Source organism: Hemiscyllium ocellatum, chromosome 22, assembly GCF_020745735.1.
Source record: "Hemiscyllium ocellatum isolate sHemOce1 chromosome 22, sHemOce1.pat.X.cur, whole genome shotgun sequence".
Taxonomy (NCBI): domain Eukaryota; kingdom Metazoa; phylum Chordata; class Chondrichthyes; order Orectolobiformes; family Hemiscylliidae; genus Hemiscyllium; species Hemiscyllium ocellatum.
The window spans coordinates 37,028,087-37,053,353 of record NC_083422.1 but is presented as its reverse complement, the minus strand read 5'-3'; the positions used below and the strand labels follow the sequence as shown (position 1 = coordinate 37,053,353).

The 25,267-nt window shown below is 38.7% G+C and overlaps 2 protein-coding genes across 2 annotated transcripts in view; one reads left to right on the top strand and one right to left on the bottom strand.

Annotated features, from left to right (window-relative positions):
* LOC132826480 (regulator of G-protein signaling 10-like) overlaps nt 1–12,806 on the bottom strand; it is a 35,279-nt gene extending 22,473 nt beyond the window's left edge. Inside the window, exons 1-2 of the mRNA XM_060842438.1 lie at nt 12,498–12,806; nt 4,391–4,509 (exon numbers count right to left, since the gene is read on the bottom strand). Coding sequence (XP_060698421.1) covers nt 4,391–4,509; nt 12,498–12,549 — 171 coding nt within the window. The 5' untranslated portion in view covers nt 12,550–12,806. The remainder of the gene's footprint in view (nt 1–4,390; nt 4,510–12,497) is intronic.
* A 6,386-nt stretch (nt 12,807–19,192) lies between these two features.
* On the top strand, nt 19,193–19,777 carry LOC132826479 (large ribosomal subunit protein uL5-like). The gene has a single exon (XM_060842437.1). It carries the CDS (start codon nt 19,201–19,203, stop codon nt 19,729–19,731), a length of 531 nt encoding a protein of 176 aa, XP_060698420.1. The 5' UTR covers nt 19,193–19,200; the 3' UTR covers nt 19,732–19,777.
* Nucleotides 19,778–25,267: the final 5,490 nt, after the last annotated feature.

Genomic DNA, 25,267 nt, shown 5'->3' with positions numbered 1-25,267 from the left:
AGCAATGAATTCCACAGGCCCACCACTCTCTGGCTGAAGAAATGTCTCCTCATTTCTGTTCTGAATTGACCCCCTCTAATTCTAAGGCTGTGTCCACGGGTCCTAGTCTCCTCGCCTAACGGAAACAATTTCCTAGCGTCCACCCTTTCCAAGCCATGTATTATCTTGTAAGTTTCTATTAAGTCTCCCCTTAAATCTTCTAAACTCCAATGAATACAATCCCAGGATCATCAGCCATTCCTCGTATGTTAGACCAACCATTCCAGGGATCATCCGTGTGAATCTCCGCTGGACACACTCCAGTGCCAGTATGTCCTTCCTGAGGTGTGGGGCCCAAAACTGGACACAGTACTCCAAATGGGGCCTAACCAGAGCTTTATAAAGTCTTAGCAGCACAACGGTGCTTTTATATTCCAACCCTCTTGAGATAAGTGACAACATTGCATTCGCTTTCTTAATCACGGACTCAACCTGCATGTTTACCTTTAGAGAATCCTTGACTAGCACTCCCAGATCCCTTTGTACTTTGGCTTTACGAATTTCCTCACCAATTAGAAAGTATGCTTTCCCTACAGTCTATGCTTTTATTCTTTTATCCAAAGTGCAAGACCTCGCATTTGCTCACGTTGAAGTCCATCAGCCATTTCCCGGACCACTCTCCCAAACTGTCTAGATCCTTCTGCAGCCTCCCCACTTCCTCAGTGCTACCTGCCTGTCCACCTAAATTTGTATCATCGGCCGTGAAGCTCATACAGAATATCCAGCCCCTAGTCAACTCAGAGCTAAAGCATACGTAGTGTGTTACATTGGTCACAATATTGGTAAAAATGGAGCATCAATTTTCAACTTCAATCAACTGATTTTTAATATATGGGACCCTTCATGGGTTTACAATGGTTTTAAAAAAAGAAAAACATTGACTTAAGATGGCTACAGTGATCACCAAACCACCAGAGGTTCAGCCAATTCGTAAAACCATCAAAAAAGACCTAGCCTTAATTAAAATTAACATATAACCCACATAACTGAAAACAAGTTATTCAGTTTTTTTGTCCCCTATTTGATTTACATCATTTGAAATTTTTTTATAAACATATGATTGCCCATCTGAAAAGTTGATTTGCAGACATTTTGTCCCCTGTCGAGGTGACATCTTCAGTGCTTTGGACCCTCCTGTGAAGCGCTGCAGTACTGTGTCTTCTGGGATTTAATTAGTTCAGTTCCTGCTGCTTTCGGTTGCCGGTTCCAGTTGTTCGTTGTAGTGGCCGGTATATAAGTCTAGGTTTATGCGTTTGTTGATGGAGTCTGTGGATGAGTGCCATGCTTCTAGAAATTCTTTGGTAATCCTGAACTACAAAAGCAACCACCTAAACATACACAACAGAAGCTGCATTAGGACCCTGTTCAAAAGGGCTATAACGCACTGCAGCACTCCCGACCTGCGAAGAGAAGAAGAATACCTCTACAGAGTCTTCACCAAGAACATATAATCCCACAAGTTCATCCACAGATGCCTAACAGATAAAGAACACGATGAGGACATGCCATGATCCAACACGCTGACCGCACTACCTTATATAAAAAACATCTCTGAGCTGACAGCCAGATTTCTTCGACCATTTGGATTTACAACAGCCCATAAACTGACAGCCATGTTCAAACAACAACTCACCAGAACAAAAGAGTCTCTACCCATCATATGCAAGACAAACATAAAATTTACAAGACTCTATGCAAAGACTGCATGAAACACACTGGGCAAACAAACAAACAGCAATTTGCATCAACAAACACCAACTAGCCATGACTAACTGTCCCTAGTAGCTGAAGAAACAGGTGACAAGCACCACAAATTTGATTGGGACAACACAACAATCATAGGACAAGCTAAACAGAGAACAGCCAGAGAATTTCTCGAGGCGTGGCACTCATCCACAGATTCCATCAACAAACACATAGACCTAGACCCATATATTGGCCACTACAACGAACAACTAGAACCGCAACCAGAAGCAGCAGGAACAGAACATACCCACAATCACAGAAACAGGCACCTGAGCTACAAATCTTAACACAAATCTTGAATAAATATATGAAGTAGAAGTATTAGGCCATTTGGTCCCTTGACCCTGTTCTACATGGCCAGTCTATTTGCATTTTGAAGTCCACATTTCCATCTACCATCCTCCCCAAAGACTTTTGATTCCCTTGCCGATCAAGAATCTGTTTACCTCCATTGTAAAAAATATTCCATGATCTTGCCTCCATTATACTGGGATGAATGACTGAACTGCAGATTATCCAGTTTGAAAGAAACAATGAAGCCAGACATATTAAAATGCATTTCAGGCAACAGCTTTTAGTCAGAACAGAAAGATGAATAATAGATTTGTAACAGCAGAACTGGAAAGTATTTTTTTCTCTCTCCCTCCCTCCCTCAGGCTTTGGAAGTTAATGCCAGCGAAAAGTGAATTGGAGAAACATCTATTCATCAGGAATTCAAATAAATTTCACAACTGCAGAGGATACAAATAATCAATTAACCAATTGTAGTCTTGGTTTAAAATGAACGGAGCTAATTCACCCCGCCTTACCCAGCCATAACAAAATATTCCAATTCATCATGCACTACACAGCTGTGCAAATCTTTTTTAAAAGTAAACAAATATTTCTCTAAATGGCCCTTTTAAGAAATGGATTTATTGCCTTTGACAGTTTCTATTTTCAATTTGATCAATCTCTACGTCTTCATTCTGCAGTCAACTGATATCACTTCCTGAAGACTGTTCCTCATTTACTTCAATAATTGGGGGATGTAGACATAAAGTGGTTAAGTTGTCAGTTGGCTATTAATGCAGACATCTATAGGAATAATTTGTTAGAATGCAAGTTTAAATTCCACTTCAGCAGTTTAAGATTTGAATTAATTAAAATATTACCAAGAACCACCACTAAAAATGATCATGGAACTATCAGATTATGATTAAAAACTTAATGGGTTAATTCATACCATTCAAGGAGATAATATACCAGTTTCACTTAGTCTGACCTGTAAGTGACTCATCAGCATGGTGTTTGCTCTTAATTGCCCACTGATGATGTATCAAAATGCTACACAGAACAAATAAGGATAGGTAATAAATATTGGTTACAATATCTACATCCCAAGAGTAAATAAATGTAAATAGAAGTTTGAGAAGTAGCCTTTAGTGATATTTCTGTTCAGGTTTCCATTGTTAGATTCTTAGATATTTGGAATAATAGGGAGATTTCCAGTAAATCCATTGTAGAATACCAGAAATGAGGCATCAAGCTAATTGATATTACTATTTAGCTCAGATCAAACATTTTTCCAGAAAAAAAATCAATGATAGATCACCAAAGTGACTCATGTTTTCTCTAAAGAAAATTAGAACATAAGAACTAGGAGCAGGAGCAGGCAATTCAGCCTCTTCAGCCTTCTCCACCATTTTATGTGATCATGGTTCATCTCATCTTGGCCTCAACTCCACTTTCATGGCCGTTCACTAAAACCTTTCAACTACTAATTAGGTATCTGTCTATTCCTCCTTAAATTTACTCAATGTCACAGCATCTACTACACACTTGGGTAGTGAATTTCACAGATTCATAACCCTTAGAGAAGTAATTTCTCCTCATCCCTGTTTTAAATGTGCTCCTGTTATCCTAAAACAACGACCTCTCAATCTGAATTGCTCCACATGAAAAACATTCTTTCTGCATCTACTTTGTCAAGCCTGTTTACATCTTAAATGGTAATGATATTGAGTTTTAATTCACAGTTCTAATGCTGAAGAGTTCAGAAATTCCATTCTACCAAGGAGTGAAAGAGAGTTAATGAGAATAAGGGAAAGAAAAAGTTAATAAAACAAGGGAAGAAGTAATAGGAAAGAACAGCAAGCAAGAAAAAGAACTTAACAAAACAATACGTTTAATGCAATAGTCCCAAGATGAACCTCCATTAAGATTAGATTAGATTCCCTTCAGTGTCGAAACAGACCCTTTGGCCCAAATAGTCCACACCAACCCTCCGAAGAGCAACCCACCCAGTCCCATTCCTCTACATTCACCACTGACAAATGCAGTTAACACTACGGGCAATTTGGCATAGCCAATTCACCTGACCTGCACATCTTTGGATTGTGGGAGGAAACCAGAGCACCCAGAGGAAACCCACGCAGACACGGGGAGAACGTGCAAACTCCACGCAGACAGTTGCCCGAGGGAGGAATTAAACCTGGGTCTCTGGTGCTATGAAGCAGCAATGCTAACTACTGAGCCACCGTAACTGAAATAATTCTCCTGTTTTCACTACAGCCAGTAAAACAAACTTCAACAAATCCATTTAACAAACTTAAAGCTCACAAACCCGGAAATGTTTTACTCCTTCTGGATCTTCCAGGAGATTTTCTAATGAAATAGCCCACTTGGAGGTTCCTGTTGCCTTCTGTTGGCTATCAGTTGCACGCACATCATTATCATGAATTTCTGTAATAAAAAAAGCATAGCTATTTACAATGAATATTTCCATGACATAAGTTTTAACAGAATTTATATTGGTCAGATTAACTGAGATTACAAACTGACTTCAAGAATATATTTGCTTTTGTTTTAAATAAAGTTTCCCTTGGCAGTTTATGGATAATGGAAATTAACCACTTTGAGAATTCATGAAAAATTGTTACACTTCTTCAGTTTGCTTTTCTCTGGCAGCAATCTTTCACAATTTTTCACACATACACATACAAGCTCGCAATTGCATCTAGACAAGCAACTTCTTTAAATATACAAATCATATGGCAAATAACAGTGGATGCCAAAGAATAACAAAGTTAAGCCACAGTATTGGAAGAGAAATTTAGTGGGCAGAATGGGCAAGATTCAGTCACATTAGCTGCCAGGTTAAGCTAGCAGACATCCAAAGGTTACACCATTTTGCAATTAGAGAGGTCTTATTTATATCTCAGCAATATAAGTATACAAATTTGTAAACTATCTAAGTTAGATCAAGTACAAATCACTGCTACTAAGTGACAGGTGACTACAGACACAAAAATAGAGTTTTGTAAACAAAATGCAGAGGTAAATAAACTATTCTGGGATAGAAACTATTAAGGCTTTGCATGTTTTTCACCAACAGTACGTTGACAATGGTTTCCATTGTTCTGAAATCACAAGGCACTTCTGTAAAAATCCAATATGTCTCAAATTTACTTTGTTTAAAAGGACACAAAATTAAAGTTTTTCATCTTGCACTCTTCAAGACGAGGACATGAGAAATCAGACTTCCAAGACTTTAATGTCTCCCTTTAGCAATGTTTATATTTTTTGATAACAAGAAATTATCAAATTTATTTTATTAAGTAAAAGAAAAATAAAATACATATTTCTATATGACCTTACTTAACCTTACAAACTTGCTTATATTCAATTGATATGAAGTTCAATTACTGTTAGAAGAAATAGCATTAGCAAAACCCAAAATAATGATGAGCTGAATAACCAAACTATCTGTTTCTACTTGAATTGTTTAAGAAAACTGATGCATCAAAATACTGGAGAAATTGATCTGCCTCAATTTTAGCTGTTTGTGCACTGCTAGAGATTAGGTATCATTTTAGGGGGAAACTGAGGCAGATCCCAGAGGTTAAACTACTAAGTTGTGCTCCCTAGAGGTTATCAACTTTCTTCAGCTAGTGTGATGTTAGATCATCAAATGTATCTTGACTAATTTTGACAAAAGCATAGGTAAATATATGAATCATACAGAAAAAGTCAGTTGAATGAATCTGCTAGTCTACATTACAAGTTGGGGTAGGAGTAGAGCATATAAAATCCTGTAAATAGGTAATTATGCTATTTTTAGATTGATACAATGACCCAAATTTTCCAGTGTCTGGATCATCGAAGATGGTGCATACATTGGTACATGTGCTTCAGAACTCAGTGGAAATCCTGACATACATAGGAATTTCTCATGAGCTTAGGGCAGAAATAGTTAGATATTCAGGATCCACCTGGACAAAACCAAGATAATTTAATAGTTTAATACCTGGTCTAACAGTAGTTGAATTCTAAGCATCACAACTCAGCCTCCAATCACCTCTATTAACCATTTAACTGACTACCTCCTTGACCAATCCCAAATATCCCAGCCCTCTGACCTAAAACCCACAACACAATCCAAAAATGCTGATTACCTGATTATTCATTAAACTGATTACTCCTGCCCCACTAACAATGCTTCAATCACATGACTACACTCACAATTCAACCTGACACCTCCGTCAACTGACCCAATCACGTCCCCAGCCTAACCCTGCCCCTTCCCAATTATGTGATAACCCCTCTGAACCAATGTGACTCATGGCACAGTGGCCCAGTGGTTAGCACTGCTGCCTCACAGTGCCAGGAACCCAAGATCAATTCCAGCCTTGGGTGACTATCTGTGTGGAGTTTGCACATTCTCTCTAAGTCTTCATGGGTTTCCTATGGGTGATCTAGGTTCTACCAACAACCCAATCCAAAGATGTGCAGGATAGATGAATTGGCCATGTTAAGTTGCCCATAGTGTTCAGGGATGTATAAGTTAAATGCATTAGGCAGGGGTAAATGTAGAGTAGTAGGCTTGGGGAATGGGCCAGTTACTCCATGAAGGGTTGGTGTGGACTTGTTGGGCTGAATGGCCTGTTTCCACACTGCAGGCATTCTATGATTCTATCCCTGATAATACCAGACCACATCCCAAACCATCTACTTATCCACTTCACCTATCTACCCATTCACTCACACTTATTATTTAACCCATGTGCATTCACCTGAATATAGCAGCTACAGATATAAAATCAGGGCATGTTGTCTCATGCCCACCTCTACTATTCTCTCTGGATTTACCCTTGAAATGCTTTGCTGCCTTTTTCTGCTTTAGCCAGAAGTAGAGAATTCAAGAAGAAATGTGCCAGATCATTAATAGGGAAAATTCTTTACAGTCAGCAGCAAGGCTTCCAGCATTACCCTTGACTGGGAAGGTCATGGCTAAGAAATGTAACTCTTGGTCCTTTTGGGGAGACTCACCAAATTAAGTGGCAATCAAGCATTTTAGTGGGCAGTGGCAAGCTTTTTCCAGCACCAAGGATCCCAATGGCAGAAATCCTCAAGTATTGCCAGTTAATCAAAGGACATTAAAATTCCAACCATGGATTCTGCAGTAATATAATCCTGGTAAACCTATCTTTGTAACTAGCCATATCTTTACACTCATTAGAATTCAGACCATGGGAAGGTCTATCCCACGCTAATATTCATGATTTCCAAAATTTTGTCACTGACAACATTAAAACATAAGCCTGATAACCAGAATAGGTTGAGTATATAATGGTTCAAGGTAATTCTTTCATTTTGATGTTGTTACTCAGTCTGTTAACACACCCTACACAGATAATGGAAAATTACCTTAAAATATGCAAAGAAAGTTCTGTTAGGTTTCAAAACTTTATGTTCAGCCATAAATTACTATGAGCTTGAATACATAATAAATAGAGGGAAACCATGAAATGTAAGAAGAACACATTAAGAAGTATAACACATGTCATTATCTCTTTTACTGAGGTCCTAAATGGCTATTGCTCAAAAGTTGTGGACTGAAGATACTTAGTTTTTGGAGTGCTCTCATAGAAATATAGATTTCTATTTAAAATATGCAATTACAGTATTAGTTATCCAAACATTAGAACTAGCATGATTTAACTAATAGCCGGACTTAGACAGTGCAAAAAATTATAATCTAAATTTTAGCCTAGAATTTTAATTTATTAATAATTGGGTGCAATAATTAGTATGAAATCTAGCTTTGTTATGTGATTGTATTAAATTTAGCCACATTGAACCAGCATGCTAATGCACGTGTCTGTTGACTACATAACCCTAATAATTCAGCAGAAATGAATGCTCACTTCTGAATTTTATATTTTGATTATTCTATTGTTAGTTTTGCTTAGGAAGTTACCGCCAAATCTGGGGGATTGACTAGCTCATTTAGCTGGATGAGACAGGTTGCAATACAGAATAATGCTAATAGCATGGGTTCAATTTCTGCACCAACTGAGAATATCACAAAAGACTTTCATTCTCTCCTCACCTGAGGCATGATGATCCTCAGGTTAAACCATCACCAATGTCTCTCTACAATAAAAACAGTCCTATGGCTGGTAAGATTATGGGCCTGTTTTTATTAATATCTATGCCTTCTTGTACTTGATTCTTTCAAATGTGAGAACTTTTTCTCCATACCTATTCTGTCAGTATCCTTCATGATTTTGAATACCTCCATCAAATCTTCTATCTACTTTCTTTTCTCCAAGGAAAACAATCCTAACTTTTCTGGCCTACCTCCAAAACTGAAATTCCTCTTCCCTGAAGCCGCTCTTATGAATCTTTTCTGTACTTCCTTTAAAATCTTAACAGCTTTCTTAAAGTGCAGCGCCTAGAAGTGGATGCAATTTTCAATGAGGCTGAACTAGTGTCTGAAACAAGCTCACCATAACTTTGTCCTTATACTTTCCTGCATCATTTATAAAGCTCAGGATTCAGAATTCTTTATTAACCGTGCTCTCAACATGTACAGTCACATTAAAATAATTTATGCACTAATACACATAGGACACTTTGCTCTGCACGTTGTTTAGAGTTGCGCCTTTCAATTTATGTACTTGTCATGTTCATCCTACAAAACTGAATCACTTCACATTTCTGATTGACAAGTTGGTGGAGTGAGCGGTAAGTAGTAAATGAGGTTCAATGCAGAGAAGCATGAGACTTTGGCTAGAAGAACAGTGAAAGACAATATAAAATTCTAAAGGGGGACAGGATCAAAGGAATTTTGCTCTCCGTGTGCACAAATCATTGATGGTGGCAAGACAGGTGAAGAGAACAGTTATTAAAGCATACTGTGTCCTTGGCTTTATTAATAGAGACATGGATACAAGAGCAAGGAGTTATTGAACTGGTGTGAGACACTTGTTAGATCTCTGCAGGAGTTCTGTGTATCGTTGAGGACACAGGATAAAAAAGATGGGAGTGCATCGGAGAGACAGTGGAAGCAATTTACAAGAATGGTTCCAGGAATGAGAAACTTCAGTTATGAGATTTGACTGAAGAACTGTTCTTCAAAAGGAAGATGTTTGATACAAGATTTGATGGAGGTTTTTAAAATTATGAATGGACTGGACAGAGTAGAAAGATACAAACTGTTCCCACTCAAGAATGAGAGGACATCAATTTAAGGTGATATGCAAAAGAAGCAAGGATGGTGTGAAAAAAAAACAATTCTCACAGAAAGTAGCTAGGGTTTGGAAAACACTGCCTACATTTTTGGTGGAGGCTGTTTCAACGGAGACATTCAAGAGGGCATTGCATAGACAGTGTGCAAAGGCATGGAGTAACAGCAAGAATTTGGCACTAGGAACGATGCTCATTTGAACAGTCATTGCCTGCACAATCAGCCAAATGACCTCCTCTGTGCCATAACAATTGTGATTTTCCACATGGATCTTCACCTGCTACTTGTCTGCCCAGTCCACAAATGTGTCTATGCTCTTTTGAAGTTTTACACTATTCCTCTTCACATTTCATAGCATATGCAGGCTTTAAAATTATACCCTGTACACCAAGGCCTAAGTTGTTTCTTTAAACATATCAAGAAAAGCAAGGATCTCAACACAAACCTTTGGAAAACTCCACTATAATTATCCTCCAACCAGAAATCACTATTCACTGTTTCCACACAGCTATATATATATATTATATATATACACACACATATATTGCTACTGTGCTTTTTAATGTGTGACACAGCGCCATAAAAATTTATTTTGTATGATACTACAGATGTATAGTTTAAGACTGCCCCGACTGAAGAGCAGAATTCAAGCCAGTAATAAATGTAAACTCGCACCCAGTTGCACAATGATCTGTCATTTCAACAATGAACTAGCTTTTTGCCGTCAAGAAATTTTTCAGGAGCATATAGGAGATAAACTGGGCCATCAAACAAACTGAGAAATTTGTCATTTAATTAAATCTAAAAGATGTCAAATTTGTTCAACCCTATACTGTATCTCATGACATAAACACATTTATAATGTATAAGAATCTGTTTAAGACCGTCGAAACAACTAATGTACTAATAAGATACCATTCAGAAGAATGTATCATCATTAAAGATCAATGGTTGGAGTAAGGGGGTATAGTAGATGAACTGAAGCTAAAGAGAAGGGAACTCAAAAATTTCTTAGTCCACAATATCACTATAATGAAGATAGTCATGATATCGTTCCCCAAAAGGCAAATTTTGAAGAAAACAGTTTCGTCACATTTGTCCTGTATGTCTTAACTAATATTATCATACACAAAATGGCTGTTTTATATGTGCTGTCAGTCTGTTGCTGAGACAGATGAACTCCAAAGTAAGGCAAATTAAGTGTTTGCTGAAAAGAAATATCTGCTTTAAATAATAATTACACGTAAAAAAAATGAATCCTAACTTTCCTGTATCTTTCATGCTGATGTGGGAGGGATGGGAGACACAATCTAGGAGATCTCAAAAGGTCAACTGCTTGTCAGATGGTTAAAAAGATTATTTTGCAAAGAAAAAAGATGTCTATCCTTCCCTATAACCAATTCCCCATTCATTGGGCTGTGAGAACTCTTTCTTGGACTAATACCATCGAAACCCAGCTTGGAAACAGCAAGTCGGGAGCTGACTTGGCAGCGATGTGGGGGCGGCGGGCGGGGCACCGAGAATAGTTTTTAAAATAAAAGCGGGGAGGACCGTTAAAAAAAAGTGGAGAGGAACTCGGGGGAGTCAGCTACTTTCTGCAATGCACTTTCCTGCTTCTGATTCCGCATTTTGGCGCAAATAAAAAGTGGGTCGGCACCGACGTTCGCAGTACAACTTTCCACAACGGTGCCGGGTGGGCAAACTGGGGGGAGTGAGGTAGACTGGGGGAGAGTGAGGTAGGGAAGGGGGAGTGAGGTAGAGTGGGGGGAGTGAGGTAGAGTGGGGGGAGTGAGGGAGGGGGAGTGAGGTAGACTGGGGGGAGTGAGGTAGACTGGGGGGGAGTGAGGGAAAGGGGAGTGAGGTAGAGTGGGGGGAGTGAGGGGTGGGGGGAGTGAGGGGGGTGGGGGGAGTGAGGGGGGTGGGGGGAGTGAGGGGGGTGGGGGGAGTGAGGGAAGTGGGGGGAGTGAGGGAAGTGGGGGGAGTGAGGGAAGTGGGGGGAGTGAGGGAAGGGGGGTGAGGGAAGGGGGGGTGAGGGAAGGGGGGGTGAGGGAAGGGGGGGTGAGGGAAGGGGGGGTGAGGGAAGGGGGGAGTGAGGTAAGGGGGGAGTGAGGTAGAGTGGGGGTGAGGGAAGGGGGAGTGAGGTAGAGTGGGGGTGGGGGTGAGGGAAGGGGGAGTGAGGGAAGGGGAAAGGGGGAGTGAGGTAGAGTGGGGGTAAGGGAAGGGGGAGTGAGGGAAGGGGAAGGGGGAGTGAGGGAAGGGGAAGGGGGAGTGAGGGAAGGGGAAAGGGGGAGTGAGGTAGAGTGGGGGTAAGGGAAGGGGGAGTGAGGGAAGGGGGGATGAGGTAGAGTGGGGGTGAGGGAAGGGGGAAGTGGGGGTGAGGGAAGGGGAAGTGGGGGAAGGGGGAGTGAGGTAGAGTGGGGGTGAGGGAAGGGGGAGTGAGGTAGAGTGGGGGTGGGGGAAGGGGGAGTGAGGTAGAGTGGGGGTGGGGGAAGGGGGAGTGAGGGAAGGGGGAGTGAGGTAGAGTGGGGGTGGGGGAAGGGGGAGTGAGGGAAGGGGGAGTGAGGTAGAGTGGGGGTGGGGGAAGGGGGGATTGAGGGAAGGGGGAGTGAGGTCGAGTGGGGGTGGGGGAAGGGGGAGTGAGGGAAGGGGGAGTGAGGTAGAGTGGGGGTGAGGGAAGGGGGAGTGAGGTAGAGTGGGGGGGAGTGAGGGAAGGGGGAGTGAGGGAAGGGGGCGTGAGGTAGAGTGGGGGAGAATGAGGTAGAGTGGGGGGAGTGAGGTAGAGTGGGGGGGAGTGAGGGAAGGGGGAGTGAGGGAAGGGGGCGTGAGGTAGAGTGGGGGAGAATGAAGTAGAGTGGGGGGGAGTGAGGTAGAGTGGGGGGGAGTGAGGGAAGGGGGCGTGAGGTAGAGTGGGGGGGAGTGAGGTAGAGTGGGGGGAGTGAGGGAAGGGGGCGTGAGGTAGAGTGGGGGAGAATGAGGTAGAGTGGGGGGAGTGAGGTAGAGTGGGGGGAGTGAGGTAGAGTGGGGGGAGTGAAGGATGGGGGGAAGTGAGGTGGGGGGGCAGTGAGGGAGAGCGGGAGGAGCTGAGGCGCCTCCGGTTGCCCGGTAACGAGCCAGAGTCCAGCTGCAGCGAGAGAGAGGGAAACTACTTCAGAACCAACTGCTGACCGAGGGGAGAGCAAGCTTGTGGCCTGGGGCTTACCTGAAGGTGGCCGCTTGCGGCTCAGCCGGCTGACAGCTTTGGACACGAACATGACCCTTGGGGCAGGCTTGAGGGGTTAGAAGAAGTAACTCGGACTCCGTCTCTCCGCGCACACACACAACTCCGTCGATTCAGCTCTTCCCCTCGCTTGCGGAGAGACTGACGCGAAAAGTGTGCATCTTCCTCCTCCCCTCTGCTCTCACAAGTGTGGCATGGGCTTCCTGTGGTTACACTTCGCTCAAAACGCATCACAAGCTCAGCCCTCGCAATTCATTGACACCCAAAAAGCCACTGAATGAACAGGAAGAGAGGGAGAGATCAACGAAAGGAAATGCGAAACTGTGTCATCAGCGTGAGAGGATGACCATTTCTCTTCACTTACTGAGGCCTCTGTGCTGTCATCTCCTGTGCGGAATTCTTCAGGACTCTTCTGGAATTACAAAGCCTCTGGCAAGGATTACCTGCTTTCAGAATACATACTTGAAATAAAATCTTCATGACTGCCCGGGTTATCATCAGGTTGATAAACTTTGCAAGTAATTTAATCTTTGAGGCAGTTAATCAATAGAAGTTGACAATATTTAACTAATTTTTAAATTAAAAATCTTAAGCTACGTAATATAGAGAACCAGAACAAACAACCCACCCCAGTTAACGCTCCACTTGAGCCTCCCCACACCCGTCTTCTCTTATCCGAGTATAGTAGTGGAAACCTCTATTCCTTTTTCCCACATATGCTTATCGAACTTCCCCATAAATTCATCAGTACCATTCACTTCAACTATTCCATGTGGTAAAAAGTTCCACATTTTCATCATTCGCTGTTTTTTTTTGTATTCTTATCTGATTTCTTGATGAAAATCTTGTACTGATGAACTCCAGTTTTATTTATTTTCAAAAGTAGGAATATTCTCTCTCTGTACACTGTTCTCAAAACCTTTCAGAATTTTAATGACTTCTGTTCTGTTTTAATGCCTGCTCATCTTTCTTAAAAAAATACAACTTCACAGTTCTGGTACATTCCTTTGTTTTTATACCCTTTTCAGCACCTCTATTATTTCATACTATGCTGGCCAGAGCTGTCCAAGTGTAGTCTAACCAAAGTTAGATTTGTCAGAAGTAGTTTGTCCTCATGAAGAGGAAAAGCTCCAACTCACAAAACAGAACAGCCATGCACAACTAAGGAGGTAAATTTGTCAATGTCTTTATTTTAGAATTCTATCCCTCTCGAAATAAACACCAGCACTTAGTTAATCCTTGCAACATACTGCAGGTGGGAGGAGGAGGAAATCAAATCACTGCTGAAGGTTTCGGATTTGTAGTGTGTACTGGTTATTCTGTTCGGGTCCACATTGTGTTGGTCTGAGTGTAGTCCAGAGTCCATGTGGGATCTATTGGTTCCGTAGACAGGCACTGAGGAAGGAGATGTGGCTGTGGTAGCGAGTCTGATTCAGGATGTGACTGAAAAGCTTGAGGGCAGAGGAGATGACCTAGAGGGTGCAGTGAGAGACATACTGGAGGTGATTTGAGAAATTATGTCATGTACAATATAGTCTTTATCTTAATTGTTATAACCTATTCCAGTATTATATTCATCTATATATTAGATTGGTCTTTCTGTATCTCAGCTCAATTCTCAGTTGTCCCACACCAATATGACAATTGTCAGTTGGTATTTTGTATGGACTAAATAAAACCACAATAATGGTATCATTATATAGACCATCTGGTAGTATCTTAGAAGTGTTAGATTGTATAAATGCTAAAATTAAGCAACAGTGTAGCAAAGGAAGAGTAATATTATTGTGGGATTTTAATCTTAGAATAGATTGGCAGAGACAGACAAGCATCGGCCAGAAAGGTTATGAATTTCTAAAGTGTGTCCAGGATTGTTTCTTATAGCAATATTGAGAGTTTGGTGCTGGAAAAGCACAGCAGGTCAGCCAGCATCTGAGGAGCAGGACAATCAACATTTCGGGCATAAGCCCTTCATCTGGAATGAGGCTTTTTGAAAGGAAACTTAGAAGGGACATAAAAGACTGAGAAGAGATTTTGCAGTTATATAAACAGAAAGCAGATGGTTAAGAGTACAATTGGCCCACTGAAGGCTGAGAGTGGGGATATTGCCAATGACCATGGAGAAATGACCGACATGCTGAATGATTATATTGTTCCAGTATTCAGAGCATAAAAGGATAGTTTGCCAGAAGTCCCAAATAAATTTACAGAGGATGAGGGACAACATTTCAATAAAATTTGCTCAAATGAATCACCAATAATGAGGAAATTAATGGAACTTAAGAGTGACAAATCCCCAGGATCTGATGGTTTCAATCCATGGATTAAAAGTGGTAGGACAGCATATTGCTGATGCCCTAACCATAATCTTTCAGAGTTGCCTGGATTCTGGAATTGTATCTCTGGATTGGAAATTTACTCGTGTCACTCTGCTCCTCAAGAGGGTGACAGAAGGAAACCAGAGAATCACAGACCAGTTGGCCTAATATCTATGGTGGAGAAATTGTTGGAGTGTTTAATCAAGGTTAGGGTAACGGATTACCTTGAAAATTTTTACTTAATCAGAGAGAGTCAGCATAGATTCATGAAGGATAGGCATGACAAAATTTTTTGAAAAGGTGGCAGAACTGTGGACAGAGGTAAGGTCGATGGGTATTGTTTGTATGGACTTCCAGAAGGCCTTTGATAAAGTCTCACATAAGAAACTGTTAGCTAAGTTGGAAGCCCATGGAAATGAGGGTATATTACTGATATGGAAAGGAAATTGGTTGAGTAGCATAAAACAGAAAATTGGAATAATGGTTAAGTACTCAGATTGGCAGGATGTAATTAGTTGTATCCCATATGGATCTTTATTGGTGCCTTAATTATTCATAATATTCATTAATGTTTTGGATAATGGCATGAGAAGTCAAATATCCAAATTTGCTGATGACACAAAGTTGGGCAGCATTGTCGACAGTGTTGACGACAGCATAGAATTACAACAGGATATTGATAGTGGTTAGCACTGCTACCTCATAGCGTCAGGGACCGAGGTTCAATTCCACCCTCAGATAACTTTGTGGAGTTTGCATATTCTGCCCATGTCTGTTTGGGTTTCCTGCCACAGTCTAAAGATGTGCAGGTTAGGTCAATTATCCAGGCTAAATTGCCCCATAGGGATGTGTAGGTATGATAGGTTAGCCATGGGAAAAGCAGGCTATGGAGATTGGGTTGGATGCTTTTTGGAGGGTTGGTGTGGAGTGTATGGGCTAAATGGCCTGCTTCGGCACTGTAGGAATTCTAATTCTAAAAGATGTTAAAAGAGTGTCCTAATCAAGGTCTCAGGATATTGACAGGGAAAGACAAGTCGATAAGGATAAAATATTTCCATTGGTTGAGGATTTTAGAACCGGGGTCATAGTCTAAGAATTAGGGCCAAGCCATTCAAGAGAGATGTTAGAAAGCACTTCTATAACCAAAGAGTTGTGGAGGTTTGGAACTCTGCCCGAATGGTAGTCGATGCTAATTTAATTATGTATTTTAAATCTAAGAGTGACATAATTTTATTAAGCACAAGTATTAAGGAATGTGGGCTGAAGACAGGCATAAGGACCAAAGACCAGCCATGATCTTATTAAATGATGGAGCAGGCTCAAGGGTGAATGGTCTGCTTCTGTTCCTATGTTTCTAAACATTATTGACTGCTGTTGGGAGGAAGTCTTGCTCCTAATTTCCACTTTCAGGTAATATAAATTCACTTATGTTCAAAAGGAAATGACTTCCTTTCATGTAGAGACTTACACACAAACATTTAAACGTGCTTCACAGCTAATTAATTACTTCTGAACTGTTCATTCATCAGCAAACAGGATGGGTCTGTATAACTCTGTGACTCTAAATGCAGAAACAGTTTGCATGCAGCAAAGTCTCACAAACAGCATTAAGATGAAGAACTAAATAAATGGTGAGGATGAATGTTGGCCAGGACACCAGAGAAATTTTAACAAGTTCCATGGGATTTTTAAGTCCAATTGAGCTCCATCAGTATTGAATTGCATTAAATTGGCAGCCTTAATTATGTACTTAAATTCTGGAATGGAATAACAGACCACAATTTTGTGGTTCAAAACAAGGGTTACTGATGAAATCAATGTAACACTTTTAGCACTAAGACTTTCAGCATTGACACTGGCAACAGAAAAAGAAAATCAATAAATTAATGTATCATATACCAAGTGTCTTAATTCTCCATATAATATTACTGAAAATCTGAAACTAACTGTCAGAGGTTGGAGAATACAACTTATTGTCTATTAAAGTCCAATAACAAAAGAAGAAAAATCCCATTTTAACCGGGTAAGTTTATCTCATTTTAAATGTATAACCTTTGAAATTCAGATACAAAGACTAATATAGTGATAAAAAAGCTTATAATTAGACAACCAAAGCATTAACTATATATTTGACTGTGGCCTCTGGAAAATTGGAACTTGCAAAATTGCATCCTATAAGAAATTGCAGCTCACGTCTAAATTATCATTCAATTAATAAATTATGTTCATTTGAGACCAATTACATGTGTTATTGTTACCTTGGCAGGTGTCTTTCATACACAGTCCAGTAAGATGTGCACAGGAAAATACACACTTGCACCTCTTGGAGAAGCCCATAATAAAGTATTAGGGGCCTACATCATTTCATGGAATTAACTCTTTAGAGTCTGTGGGATATCCCGCAAAAAAGGAGAGCCCAGGTGTATTATGCATCCAGCTACCCTTAATTTGCACAACTGTGGCAGTTTCTGCACATCTTCATGTGAAAATATGCAAACTGGAGGTACAAGAGGAAAAAGGAGAACTGGAGACCCTTTTAGATCATAAATCTCAATCCTTAAGCAAATTTCATTGAAACTATTTATCAGTTCACCATCTATGTGTACAGACCTTGAATTTTGGGCTGTCACAGGATGTAAAAGTCACATGAGTAACCAGAATAGCTGGTGTTAGTGAAAAGGATGTTTGAGTTTGACTAACCTACTGTCTGCACTTTGATGACTGTCATCTTTTTCTAATTTTGTGGGCCATAACTTGAATTACTGGACCTCAAATAAACACATGACCTTCACCCATATCAAACTGTTAATACTAAAAGCAGTTTATTTCCTTGATCTGTGCTGTAGCATATTGCAGTCAAAATACACAAAGCATGATGTATGCTTCATCAAAGATTGAATGTCATTATGGATGACTTGATGTAGACTACATCAAGTTCTGGCTTAGCTATGTCAGATTCATTTCAATGCTATCTTGAAAGTTGCTTCCAACATAACATTTCAGGATGGTCTTCATCTCAAAAATCTGTGTAGTTCACCAGAACAGCTGGTTGTGCATTTATTCCTGAGTCATAAGGTTAGATCCATAGGTATAATATATATTAAAGCAATACAGAATTTATAAGCTTAATTCAAAATGTATTCCCAGAGTACACATTTTTGACTAGCATCTTTCAGCTCAATATAGCTAAACATGCAGCAAATATTTTCAATAGGGAAGTGATTCATATGTGCGTGTTTCATCCATACTATATGTCAGTTGAAAGTATAATGGTTTCACCTCATACTTTTTCATTACTTTCCTGTTTTCTTAACTTTATTGATTTTGCTAAACCAATTATTGTTGGGAATTTTGTAGGCCTGTTATTTACATTGATTTGTGAATTAACAGAAGGGGGATACATTATATTGATTTAATTAATATTATATGTAATTGTTATAAAATAGAGTAAAATAAATGATGCTGGAAATATTTTTCATCAATAAGCTCCTGGAATAAACATATTTTTCACTAAAATTAAAGCATTGAACTGGCTTGTAACTTTTGGCAGAAATTAGTTCAAGTGAATATTGAGAAGATCAACCCCCAAAGGTATATAATATATAGATAAATAACAAATATTTTGTTACACATCTTTCAAATTACATTATGCCAATTGTACCTTATAGTTTGAGTGAAAGCATGTTACATATCAAATTGTATACTTTATCTGACTATTGTGTTAATTACCTATTCTTCTACTTTATGTTTCATGTGCTGTCATCCATTTCTTATCCATTTCACATTTTACGTTATAATCTTACATCATTATACCTTTGTCCATTTTAAGATGTATATTCTGTAAGTTAAATAATATTCTACTTCATAGTTCCTGTTTATTAATTACACTTGCTTTTATATCTAATTATACCACATCAAAAGTGTTTTTTTCAAGTATTTTGCAAGAGTAGGCTATCCTTCATTAACTATACAATTTTTGCAGAAATGTACGATACCTCAAATAGGATTGTTAGAAATGAAAACACAGCATGCCAGAAAATCTCAGTGTGACAGGCGGCATTTATGGAACGAAGTAGGTTAAAATCTTAGTATGAGTGACCTCTCATTAATACTGTGAACAGAACCCATCAGGCATGGAATTGTGTTTCATTCTCTGATTTGATCACCATTCATTAACATAATTGCAAAAAATGTAATTCGGTAACAATGCCTTTTGGATCTTTCTAAAGGGTGTAAGAATACTGTATGATTGTAACAAGGTCAGACAGGTGGAGCTCATAGAATATGAGTTCCCTGACTGGGGCTGTTAACCTGGTCCAATCAGGGAGCCCTGGCTGTCAGAATTTCCCTGTTGAGCTACTGCGGGAATGGCGGGTGAAAAAAAGGAAAATCCTATGCATGAGCTCCGCATTCGGAAGCTATGTTTGAATATCTGCGTAAGTGAAAGTGGTGACAGACTCACCAGAGCTGCTAAAGTGTTGGAGCAACTCACTGGCCAGACCCCAGTGTTTTCCAAAGCTCGCTATACTGTGCGCTCATTTGGTATTAGAAGAAATGAGAAGATTGCTGTTCATTGCACAATCAGAGGAGCCAAAGCTGAAGAAATTCTAGAGAAAGGTCTAAAGGTTCGGGAGTATGAACTGAGGAAGAGTAATTTCTGCAACACTGGAAACTTTGGCTTTGGTATCCAAGAGCACATTGATCTGGGCATCAAGTATGATCCTAGTATTGGAATTTATGGCCTGGATTTCTATGTGCTCATGGGACGGCCTGGTTTCAGCAATTCTGATAAAAAGGTTAAAAGGGGGCGCATTGGTTCAAAACACAAGATTTCCAAGGAAGAATCAATGAGGTGGTTTCAGCAAAAATATGATGGCATCCTCCTGCCTGGAAAGTAATTTGAAGACCACATGACAAAGCAATAAAATCAATTTGTAACAGTAAAAAAATACAGGATTGTCAGAGGTTCTGTTCACTCTAAGAGCTGGCTCTGGGGAAGATGTACATATTAGTAAAGGGTGATGGGATACCAGCCTCTGTGGAGTTATTTCAAATACTACATCTTAAAAGTTTTTGCATTGCTTTACATTTTATCCACACTATCCTTTCAGTCTCTTCATTAGGGTATTTCAGTGTGTAAATCAAAGCTGCAGTGACAGTTATAAATGCTTGAATCATGCATTTGTACTGCATATTGTTCGTCGGGATTGAATCCCCCACTGAGCCAAATACCTGCCCTCTAAAGTTTGTTCAACAAGAATTGTATCTACTTGTCCAAATGTAAACTTAGACTTTCAACTCTTTCAGAAGAAGAGTTGTTTAATTATTTACTTGAATTAAAATCTAATATGGTATTATATAAACCAAATTGACACCTTCAAGATCTGTTTTATTTTGAGAAAATTTCTGAAAACTGCAGTCATGATTCTAAAATAAGGAATTTGGAATAATGTATTGGACGATTTCACCACTAGAATTTACTTCCTCTATCAAGCAGTAACTTGCATTGGAACTCGCAGCATTTTGTAAAATAGTTTCTATGTAATTTCCTTTCTAGTTTCTCAGGGTGTTGTAGCATAATAGAATAGAGTTCATTTGTTTACACATCCTGAAGCAGATGCAAATACTAAGACTTTTGATGCTCGAGATGAGCCTTTGACTACAGATTTATTCAATATGTATTTTTAAACAAGATTAGTTGCAACTAAACTATAGAGGACAGTAATTGAAAAATATGGATAAACCAAGATACTGATGCTTTGATATTATTCAAAAAGGTTTCAGGTTTTGGCCAACTTGTTCAGGCTTGTTCAATTCACAGGACAGTAATGCATACAGCTTGGAGGAATGGACGGATACATATCAGATAAAATTTAACATAAAAATTTAATGCACTTTGGTTAGGAGATGGAATGTAAACAGAAAGATGCAATTCTGAAAAGAGTGCTAGAAGAGAGAGATCTGGGGGTAATATGTACACAAGTCATTGAAGTTGATAGTTTTGACTGAGTAAGTGGTTGAAAGGGCTTTATAAATACAGAATAAAAGCAAAGAAGTTCCAAGACTTTATGAGAGACTGATTTAGCTTTTTTCTCATTATAATACTTTTAATTAAAAGCAAAGAAAAAATGTACTTAATGACCAGGTTTGCTATTTGTGAAAATATGCCAATGTGAATGTGTTGTCATTATCATTGGATGTCTGGAGATCCTTTCAGCCTAATACTAAATTCAAACTGGCATCAAGAAAAGCATGTTCTACATGATAGAAATTAGTAAAATCCTTGCGGGAACCTTTTCTACCAAGGTATGCAGTTTGACAGTCTTCACAAAATCCAGGCCAAAATTGCATTTTAGATTTCCTTAATGGACTCTGTGCAAATATATAATGTAATTTGTTGTCCTTCAGGTGTGTTTATTTAAAGATTAATTGCAGCATGAGGACCACATTAACTACAGACAGAGAGATGGCATAATAGTATTGTTACTGGACTCGTATTTTAGAAGATTCTGAGGAAAGGTCACTGGACCCGAAATGTTAACTCAGATTTCCCTCCATAGATGCTGCTATACCTGCTGAGCTTTTCCAGTAATTTCTGCCTTTTGTTTCTGATTTCCAGCATCCACAGTTCTTTTGGTTTTATTTCATACTCCAGAGCATCTGATTAACACTCTCAGCACACAGGTTCAAATTCTACAAAGGCATCTCATGGACTTTAAATTTAATTCATAAAATTTGCAATTGAAAGGTTGCAGTAATGATAATCATGAAACTATCATCAATTGTCATTAAAAAATTATATTGTTTATCAATGTCTGCCATCCTTACTTGTCTAACCTACATGTAACTTCAGATCCACAGTAATGTGGTGACACTTAACTGGCCTCTGAAATGGACTAACTATGCACTCAATTAAAGGGCAAAAAGAGATGTGTAGCAAATACTAGTCTTTGCAGCAACAACCACATATCAATGTAAGAATAATTGAAAACAATTATTAATCATAAAGTAAATTAATTGGGCTGCACTCAAAGGCAGCATGGGTCAGAGTAATAAGCTGAAAAACATCTAGGTAGACTTTTGAAAAGTTGAGCTTTCACTGAGGATAGATGATCTCCGGAACTGTATTCTGGAAGTGATACTAAGGACTGATATTTTGCCGGCCTTACAGTGCTGGACACTATTTTGCTTAAGAAACAAACAGTAAAATTAGTCTTCCTCAATAGCATGAAATAGACTCAGCGAATTGACAGTCCATGTTACTCTTCAATTAACTTCAAAGTCAGTATATGGATGAGATGCATCAAAAAAGGAGCTGAACACAGATAGCACTGATGGCTTCTAACGTTGCAGGCAATCAACAGAAATGTGGTATAAGGCTCTCCGTTCTACACATCCTTTGAATATAGCATGAATAATTTATTCTTTCAAAAGAATACACGTTATAGCATCAGGAGAATAGATGGAATGTACAAAATCTCTGATTAATTTACACACATAAACAATCAAATAAATGTATACTGCTATTAACCTATAAAAGAACATCAGATTAGTTCATGTATATTTGTTGTTTTATGTTGCATTCCCTACATCCTTTGTTTATAAAATTGTTAATATATTAATATGAATAATGTTTTATCGGCCCTAGAGTACCTTGTCAATTAATAGAAACAATAATGGAAGGATGTTATAAACTAACCAAACAACCAGAAGTTGCAAGGGAAATGAACAGAGCAACTCTCAACGTGGGTGCCTGTGACAACTTTGTAATTAGATTTGGACCAATTGTGGAATTTTTCAGTTCTGCTTTTCATTTTAAAATATTGTAGAGAAAATACATTTCACTTCATCTTAGTAGGGACATGCGGCCAGCAGTGTTTTAAATTCACCTTTTAACGCTATGCTCATCAAAACATGAGTTTCATTTCTCATCACTTTTTTTGTTGTGACTGAATCAGGAGCTACTGACAGCATTAGTTGAGTTTTATTTTGTCATTTATGGGTCAGTCTTTTCCTCTAACATTGCAGTATTCACTTCTGTTCTGGGTCACTTCCCTGTACTATAAATAGTCCTACTTTTGTTCAGTAATGTAAAGCAATAATTTGTGATTTGTTCTGTGTGATAAAGAGCAAAAGACAAATAATGAGTGAAAAACTTTGAAATTGAGACTGTTTCCCTATTCAGGCAATGTTTTGTTTTATTGCATTAATTCCAAAAAGATCTAAGTTTGGTCAGCAAGAAGATAAAATGTATACATAAAAAAGGAAGGACCAGCTGACAGAGAACAGGTCAACTAAAGGAACAAAGAAGTGGAATAAAAGTTAGTTTTAGTCAACAACATTTTATGGGATTAAAAACATAACATTCTGAAAACAATGAGCTCATCAAGCAGCGTCTGTATAGAAAGTTAATGGTTTAAGCTAAGATGATTATTCATGTTAAAGCCCTGAGAATCTGCCTGACTTACTGAGCTTTTTCAGCATTTTCTTTAGTATCTGCAGTATTTTGATTTTGTAGTAACATTACATAGGAACTAGAAGCAACAAAGACAATAATATAAATATCACATTATTGCATTCTCCAATAAAATACAAGAATTATTACAGACATTTAAAACAAATTGGAATTGCAAATATATTTGAAAATATTTTCTCCTGGTATGTACAGTTTAAGTTTCACATTTTTAAGTGCACTCTTGTTTTCAAAGTCTATTCAGCTCACCATCATCCCCATAAAAATTGTTTTGCAGTTTAAACTATCTACCTCAAGAGGAAGACCTCAAAATGGGTATTGTGACAGTTGTCAATCAAACCCTCAGGTGTCAAAATAGTGGAACTCATTTCTTGAAAATTTAAAAGAAATAAAATTGCTCTTGCATTTTCCCTTACTCGCTTTTGAATTTTCTCACTCTGTACAGCTTTATTCTGATGATCATCTTCAAAATTCCCAACCAATAATTTTTACAAACATTAAAAATGTACTTTTCAAACAACAGTTTAGCATGAACCTGCAACAGTAACTTCAAAGCCATGGACTTAAACAATTGTAATTTTATTGCTGATGCTCTGTCAACATCCATTGTTATCAGTGTTGTTTGTGGGAGCTTTTCTCATTCAAATTTGCTTCTGAGTTTCTTTACAACAGTAACAACAGTTCAGAAGTGTAAACTTCATTTAATTGATTGCAAAGAGTTTGGGGACATCCTAATTCATGAAAGGTGCTTTATAAATGCAAGCAATTCTTAATGTTTAAACAACTTCCTATTTCGTAGTTTCTGAAGACTAGTCATGAATATTGTAAGACTGATATAATTCCAGAGACACAAAAACTTTACACAACTTAAATTGATATTTTCCCACAAAAATATTGTCATTTACAATAGTGTTCACTAAGGGCAGGAACAATGTGCCTACGGTCATGGTTAACAATATTTCTTTTTCTTTCAACTATTCAGCATATAACTACTGCCAGATTTTGCTGCTATACTCCAAAACTATATTATAGATAAACTTCAGTGTGGCTTTGAGCCAGTACCAATAAAACAATTCAACCTGTGTGTATCAAAAATAAATCTCAAATTAGTCATTTTATTATATATAGAAAGCTTGTCTGTTTTCTAGAAAGCAGTCTGCCAACTCCAAAGTCTTCAAAACAAATATTAAGCATTAAATTCACATTTTCTCACTTCCTACTGCTTTTGAATCAAGCTCTGGTCTGCCAGTAACAGTTGGCAAGAGAGCTTTGTGGACTCAGGGATTAGGAAGAAAATAGTCCTAGCTTCCACAGCTGAACCACAATAACCTGATTTGTATTTAAAATATATACATGTCCATAATTCCTAAACTACACATATAGTATTAAACAACAAGTCTTCACTTAGTTGAAATTTCTTTCAGTTGAATGGTAGCAAAATCACAATTCTTCTCAACAGGTCCTGTAGTGATTGTAACAACACCTCATAGAATATGAGTTCCCTGATTGGGGCTGTTAATCTGGTCCAAACAGGGGGACCTGGCTGACAGGTATAAACAGGAGTGTCAGAGATTCTGTTCACTCTGACAGCTGGCTCTGAGGGATCCAGATCAGTGTCAAGGACTCTCTACATGTAAATAAAGGGTCACTTGGTGATGGGATATCGATCCCTATGAAGTTATATTAGTGGTGATGTGAGAAAAGCACATTCCTGAAGAAATTTGCTCATAACAGTCATCTTTGAGTTGGGGTAAGCATTACTGGCATCATGCCATTACTTGGGAAGCTTGACTTATTTGATCCTGCCGTTGAAGACTAGAGATCCTGTATGTGGAAAAAATTTGTTATTTTTTCCTGCCGGCTGACATTTGTGCAGTTGAAAAGCAACAAGTAATTCTCCTGACAGCTTGTGGATCTTCGATTTTTTCAGTTATTAGGAACTTTCCCTGAAGCACCAGATA

Excerpts from the sequence above, each read along its gene's own strand:
- LOC132826479 (XM_060842437.1), top strand. The coding sequence starts at position 19,201 with ATGGCGGGTGAAAAAAAGGAAAATCCTATGCATGAGCTCCGCATTCGG.